Source organism: Orbicella franksi, chromosome 2, assembly GCF_964199315.1.
Source record: "Orbicella franksi chromosome 2, jaOrbFran1.1, whole genome shotgun sequence".
Taxonomy (NCBI): domain Eukaryota; kingdom Metazoa; phylum Cnidaria; class Anthozoa; order Scleractinia; family Merulinidae; genus Orbicella; species Orbicella franksi.
Window position 1 is genome coordinate 6,801,891 of NC_138146.1, and position 7,621 is coordinate 6,809,511.

The 7,621-nt window shown below is 38.9% G+C and overlaps 1 protein-coding gene across 1 annotated transcript in view; it reads right to left on the reverse strand.

Moving 5' to 3' along the window:
* Nucleotides 1-2,362: 2,362 nt before the first annotated feature.
* The window catches only part of LOC145468081 (uncharacterized), a 17,957-nt gene continuing 12,698 nt past the window's right edge, over nt 2,363-7,621 (reverse strand). Inside the window, exons 5-7 of the mRNA XM_081451756.1 lie at nt 4,469-4,606; nt 3,914-4,015; nt 2,363-2,652 (exon numbers count right to left, since the gene is read on the reverse strand). Of these exons, the coding sequence (XP_081307882.1) occupies nt 2,501-2,652; nt 3,914-4,015; nt 4,469-4,606 (392 nt within the window). The 3' untranslated portion in view covers nt 2,363-2,500. The remainder of the gene's footprint in view (nt 2,653-3,913; nt 4,016-4,468; nt 4,607-7,621) is intronic.

Consider the following 7,621-nt stretch of genomic DNA (forward strand, 5'->3'; position numbering starts at 1 on the left):
GGATCATTCTTACGATAATCAAATCTGGCGACAATTTTATGCTAGTCAGAATTAGAAAGTACCATTTCTTTTTGCATTGAAGTATTTATGCGATGACGGAGTAGCTGTATGTAATAAAGTTGCAAGGAATTGGTTTCGAGAATGCAGCTATGCGGCTTTCTCCAGCTTCGTTATCCAGAGTTAGAGGCGTTTTCTACATGCTTTGTAGGCAGAAAAACAAATTGCTTGCTGCCTACTAGTGTAGGTATGTATACTCATAACTTTAGTTGCCTTTTTATATTTTGAAGTTCAGAAAGGGGGAATTTATAAAGCAATGGCCGCTCTTAGCGTGATTATTTTGGCTGTTACGTGTTAACCCTTATGGGGAACATTCAAACTAATGAAGGAAACAACGAAAAGGGAAAACAGGAAGGATTGAAAAAAAAATTAAGGCTGCCTAAGGAATAAAGAACGAAAGGAGTTGCAGCAGAAAAGTGGAATGGTGGATGACCGCATGGTGGAACAAACGAATGAAAAAAATGCCGGGAAAAAGACGTTTAATATGAGGAATGGAAACAGCGTACAAGAGGTTACTTTGCCGACAAAAATCACAACGTCTTGCATTAATTAGGCCCTAAGCCCACAAGGGGGTTATCAGTTCATCACAAGTAAATCTTTAGTCCGTAGAGCTCATACCTCACAGTACTGCAGTGCCATATCAGCATTTTGCTGCGTTAGTGGCGTTAGTATCGTTGTTGCGGCGTGGAAAAGATCCTTGAACATGTCGAAAAAAGCTTTCGGGTTGGTGAATTCGTGTGCTTTTGCTGAAGTAGTCATTTCTTTTGACACATTCATGAAGTTGCTTTCGTTCAAATTTGCAATCTAATCAAAAACAGTTCAGAAATCCACTACTGTCATCAATGTTTTGAATTGCGTAAAGTTACATACAAAGAATAATAAAGTAATACACCAACACCGGAAAAACCACTGAATAAAAATATTTAACCCTCTGGCGTGCACGGAGACTCATACCTCCATCGCGCGGGAGGCGGGGAGTTGCGGGGGGGGGGGGGGACGAGTGGCAGGGAGAGGCGCGGGGGTTGTGGATAAATAACGTCTCTTGGGCTTTGGTTGTAATAAGACTTAAAATATAGCTGGTTCCTTGAGCGGGTAAGATGAGCCGAGTCCTGCATTGTGATTGGTTACCCGAGGGGTAAAGATGGCATTATCTTGCCCGCTCGCGAGGTTACCCAGTGCACTGTGTTCCACAAGAAAATGGCGTTCGTTTACCATATAATAAATTATAAAAAAATCCTTTATTTATGAAGCTTGCTCGGTCAAGATTGCTGAATACTGGTCCAGTTAAATTTTTACGTATTTTAACAATATCCAGCCACCTTGACTGAGCAAGCCCAGTCAATAACCAAATTTATATTTGAACTATTTTCCATTCAATATTTAGCCCTCAGCCTGCTCTACGAGTTAACGAATTCTTTCTGTTAGTAATGACGTCAGCTGAGGTCACATGGCGTCATTAAGGTAGCTATTTTGGATCCACCATCCGAGGGTGAAGACTCATCTGCACAGCCTAAGGTAAAATATTATTTTACTTCAGGTTGAGGTAAAAAGGTAATGAATGTGGGGTAATGAATATTAGAACATTCTTTTTTGTGTGTGTGTGCAGATTCGTCTTAGTCTTTATTCAGTGGTCTTGGTTAACTCGACACTGGACTATTATCATAAAACAATGACGCAACAGGCCGTCTCCGACTGATTACCTTTAGCCTCTCTCGCAAAGCGAGTCTTGGTGCCCATCCTTTCATATGAAAATGAGATTTCATTCGCATGCAAATTAAACTCATTTTCGTATCAATGGTTGTACACCAGGCCTCGCTTTGATAGAGAGGCTTTGGTGAACTCGGGAATGGGCTATTCTGTGTTGGCCACAGGAGGCTCTTTGTATTCTATGGATTTAATCATTTGGAGTACAGGCAAACACATATCCCATCGTGGTATAGTGGGGAGGGTGGATGGTGACACCCCCTTTGGGGTTTGGTAGTACTAAGGCATTACGAGTATCATTTCACTCTCATCCCAGAAAGTCAGAAAACATCGCAATTACAAGCTGGTGGAAAAATGATTCAAAATGATAACAGAATGCAAAAAGGCACCAATTCTGTGATACTGCTCAAAAACACTGTACAAAATAGAAACAATAAAAGTAAAAATAAATTCGACGAGTTTTGTCAAAAACGCGACGCTTGGTACAACCTGCATATGTCTTAATGATGTTGATATGGCTCCTTCAAATGACCAGCTGGAAGAACAGTTAGGGGTGGGTGGGGGAGGCAATTACCACAATTTGCTTACCCCTTATCCCGGAGCTAAAAATTCAACATATAAACTGGACATGTACGGACTGCATCTGACGGGATTTGATATAAATTCAATGCATTTCTATTCACAACAGCAGCATTTTCCAGTTATCTAGATTTGGAGTAATTTTTGTGTACTTATGTTTTTACTGGGCATGTGGGATAAAAGAAAATGAACAGCTGAAACTTACTTTTTCCTTAAAGTACTTCACCAACGTTTTCTTTTCGCAGTCGCAAGTACTCTTGTGGATCCAAACCGTGCCGTCAACTTCGCCAGCACATTGACTACCAAATGCTCCTAGTAAATGTAAAATTGAGCGTGTATAGCGGATGACATAGTAGCGTTTACTATAGTTAATCGTGTCAGGGTACAACAACAACAACAACATTAACGACCTTTCGAAAAATGGATAAAAAGAATACAACTGATAAAAAGAATGTCTTCCATGGAATTTCGAAAGTATGATTATTTATTCGACATATCTCGATGAAACTTCTTAGTTCAGCAAGAATAACGGTATTTGTTCCTTAATCGGAAAGAATACAGAGGATATTATACGGTGACGAGAAGATACGAATTTTATGTTCTCGTGGCAAGAACAATATCTCACGACTGAGCTGCGCTCACTCGTGAGATATTGTTCTTGCCATGAGAACAAAAAAAAATCATATCTTCGAGCTAACGTGTAATGTACTTTTTATTATAGTGATGACGGCTTTTTAATGATTTTCCGAAGATTTCCGACCACTTTCCGAAGATTTCCGAAGATTTCCGAAGATTTTCCAAAACTTGCCGGGGGTCACACGAGCGTTGCCGAAAAGTCTCAGAAAATTTCCGAAGATTACCCAAGATTGCCGAAGATTGCCAGAGATGTTCGAGGAAGACCCGAAGATGTTTCCATCATACACCAACGAATTTAAGTACAATTTACGAGACAAACTTGATATCGTTGAAATCATCGATATTTTCACTAGTGAGGATATCGAAAATACGCCACTCAAGTCCCGGATGTGGTTTCGTATGAATTTTACAAGTGGTGTATTTCCCAGTAAAACAATCGTGTCTATGTAATAAATGTAATTATGAGGGTAATTTGAAGCTTTCTAAGGCTCTGTCCACACTACGTATACATTGGAGTCATTTGAAACCGGAGGTTTTACTCCAAAAACACAGCAAATGTTTACACTAAAACTCAGAGCCGGCGTTTTCAAATTCCACAGGTTTGAAAACTGTCAAGTTACGAAAAGCTCCGTCTTCGTGACGGATTAGTGTGGACGGTTGGCCTAGCCGTAGAAATAAAGTTGCGTTGTCAAATTACTCCGGCGTAGTGTGGACGGAGCCTATGTGTTGATAAGTCACATTTTTTTTTCCCAGTTGATTTTTTATTATCATTGTACTCAGCTTCGTCTGAACTATAGTTGTCGGTATCATAAGTTTTTTTTGTTTTTTTTTTTGGTTCTTGAGTGGAAAAGAAGGCACCTAATCGGCCAGGCAACTTGCCTGGATCTTAGATCAGAAAACCATTGCAGCTCATAAAACAAATTAAATAGTCTGTCACCTGTCCAGTCGGAGTTAATTAAGGAACATTGCTTCATAATTTCTCCGCCCACTGGTGTTCTTGTCCAAAGAAAACCTTGTGATTTTTCTGGAGCACAGAAGTCTGTTAAGACAAGTAATCATACGTCATAACTGGGACAACGTGACTATAAAATCAGAGTTGAAATTTTGTTTTCTGTTATAATTCTTGTGCCGAAAATAAAATAAAAAATATATAATGCAAAAACTATAAAATGATAAAAAAAAAAAAAAAAAAAAAGAGCGAGAGAGAGCGGAGAAGGGAACCGAAAAATATTCCTCTGCGGGGAAAAAAGGTATGCCTATTTCCATGACAAAAAGATCGAACGTCTCTTGATTCATCCAACAGGTGTAGCGCTCGGAATTGTTTTAACAATTAATCGCCTCGACAATCTAAACGTAGGAAAATAATATGTATCGTTTACCGATCTACTATTAATCTACACGGGTTAGTTTCTAGTTCCAACTTCTTCAAAGTGTAACCTATTTCCATTTTTCATCTCTTCTAACGTACATAGTTTCAATCAAAGTAACTTACACTGATCACAATTCCTCTCGTCTGATCGATCGCCACAATTGGGACGAATGTTACATCTGTCCCCAAGCGATGTGATCTCATCACCACTTTCACACAAGAAAAGGTCATCGTTTGATATTAAAGACAACTCTCTTATCCCTAAAATAAAAATGATATAACAGGAATTATCAAGAAAAGCCACGAGAAACATTGATGTGGGTGAGTTCAACCAAATCTATATCAAACTACCCGATGGGCTGCTCATTGAGGGGTCATTATTTTATATTGTTATATGGCTGTGTCTCACAAGGACTGGAAACTACCGAATTCAGGAATTTGATTGGCTGAAATCGATATTGACTGCGGTCTAGATTTTCCCATCTAGACCGGCATCTCGACCGATTACATTTTGCCGTGAAAAAGTTGCAAACTAAATACAAAAACATTGACTGTTTTCTTCCAAAATATTAGTTCCAGAATATATTCATATTATGGAAGCGCCAGACCTGATGAGGGAAAAAAGTCAAGAGGAAGGGCAAACTTTGGCAGAATTATGTTTAGCTCATCGCCGTTCGCAAGCAAAATATCAGCTTGTACAAACCAGTTATATTAATAAACATCTTATTAACCGAGCTTAGCCGGTCTGTATGTGAGAATCTTGACCTCGGTCGTGTCTACTCCCGACCTCATTAAGATTCTCCCATACAGACCTCCTGCTCGGTTAATAAGAGCTAAATAATAATAATAATAATAATAATAATAATAATAAAACACAGTTATATTTTTTTTTATTAAACTGTATAAGATCCTTCCTATTCTTAAGGTTACTTCCCACCTTCAGAGGCAAAAAAAATCGTTTTTTCTTTTATTTGACAAAATTTAAGTTCGTCATTTTATCTAGTGTTTCCAAAAGAGAAACATTAAAGATCTCAAAAAGCGGCCGAGTTATTTAGAAAAAAACTTATTTTCAAATAAAGTTAATAAACTAGGAAGGTGTCACAATCTTGTCAACGGGCGAGAACCCTGGGGAAATTTTCGCGGCAAACGCTCATCGCTCGTATTTCATGTCATTTGCATATTTTTATTTACATCACGCACTTGACAAAAATTCCCACGTGGAAGCTCTTCACGCTAACTCCTATGGAAAAATCAAAAGCAGAAAAAAGGCCTTGGGTAAAGAAAACGAAAAAACCCGGCTCAAAGAAGAAAAAAAAAACCTCCATATTATCAAGGAAAGAAAAAAGAAAACCTTGCTGAAAGCGACAAAGGCCCTTGGTTTGGCCAAACGCCTTCGACAATCTCGGCGTCTGCAGAAGATCCGGAGCGTTCGAATATCCTTGGAGCAAGTAGCTTAAAAATCAAAGTTAACGTCAGTGCAGGCTGCGAACAAGATTCTTCGTCGGAATCTGGCGGAAGTGATAAAGAAAATGAAACCTACCCAAGGGAACTCATTTCAGCAATAAGGGTATTTCTTAAGCTGTCCGTCGATTCCTTAACGTCTTGGTTTTCAGCGGCACATTTTCCGCCTTTAACCTTTTTAACGTTGGTTTTGCCTTCGTCTTTGCCTTTGGCGTCTTTGCCCATTATATTACGTCGCCGTCCTAAATTGAACTCCACTGAGCGAGATAAAAAAAAACATGTTGCAATGCGATGCTTTTCCCGGGAAATCTTGATCTATTGTCATAGACACTAGGAGGTCCTGTTGTTCCATTGGTTTGCGGTTTTATTAGGCGTGATAATCTCCGGGCGTGGCGCAAGTTGTTTACGAACCTTTACAAGCTAAAATCTCGCATTTGATTTTTGGAGGAATACATCCACTTTGAGCGAATTTATAGGGTATGCAGATTTGACGGATTTTCTTGAAATTTTGCCAGAACATTCCAGAGATAATGACAAACCAAAGTATGTCGGGAAATTTTGATATTTAACACATTTTTCCCGTAGCGTCCATTTACGCAACAAGTCTCGCATATTTTTAGCTACTCCAACTTTAGAAGTGGATATCTAGACAACTAATCAGAATATCGAAAAAGCCCGACACACTTTCGTTGATTGATGCCTTGTGAATAAGACTGTGCAGCCATTTTGCTCGCACTGCGGGATCCGATACCCGATAAATTCAATAGAAGAAGCCTCGGTCGTTTCAGGCCTTACCGCCTCCTGACATTTCCTAAAAGAAGACATTGCTGAAATTGTATTTTTTTCGTAAAGTACATTTATTAAGGTTTCTTATGATATATAGTTTGTTGGGGTTTTATTGAAACTGGCGCGCGCACGATTTTTTTCCCGAAGGGCACCTGCGAAGGTGGGAAGTAACCTTAAGTTAACGGCAAAATAGCCAAAAAGTAACAAAAACAGCCCTGGCCTTATGTTATATGTTCTGATGCCTGCTGCCAGTTTATTTCCCACTTAGGGCAGGAAACTCTAGATCTATCTTAATTCTAACGAACATTGGAACTATTGAATTTTAAGTCGTATAAAATTATAAGAATAATCATTTTGCCTTGTGTCCTCTAAGCGTGATGTCAATACTTTAATGACAAGTTTGCTTCTTTAAATTGGATGGTGAGTAGGTTGTAGTTAAAACAGGGTTATGTTTGGTTTTGTAACCAGGTCTTTATTACTGTCAATGCTTACACTGGCTATTTTGAACTCGTTTCTAAGCTGGGAAACTTTACGTGGGCAAATAGATCGACTGATCGACGATTTTATTTTTAATTAAATGATTGGTGGATTTGTTTATTCACTCACTGATTCTTTCCTAAGTTGCACAATAACCGAGACACAGTAAAAACCCAAGCATACGAACCTGGATTCTAAGAACCTGCTAGAATAAAATTCTCTATTTAGACCCCCTTTGCACATAACCTGTCACACGTAACATTCCTATATAAAACCTGTTTAGGCTAACATAGGATAATCCAGGTCCTTATACGCAGGTTTCCACTGTTTTCAAACCTCTGGAGAGACACTATCGAACCAATTGAGGCTCGAAACCAGAATGAACCTGTGCTAAACCACAACTTAAACATAGAGTGAATGCTGAGAGCTGCAGAAACAACATCTGCAGCAACAATTACATCGTCAGAAACAACAACAACAACAATCGACATTAATCACTTTTCCGTGGCCACTGTCTGATTGTTAAAATAATATATCTCGGATATGTAAGCT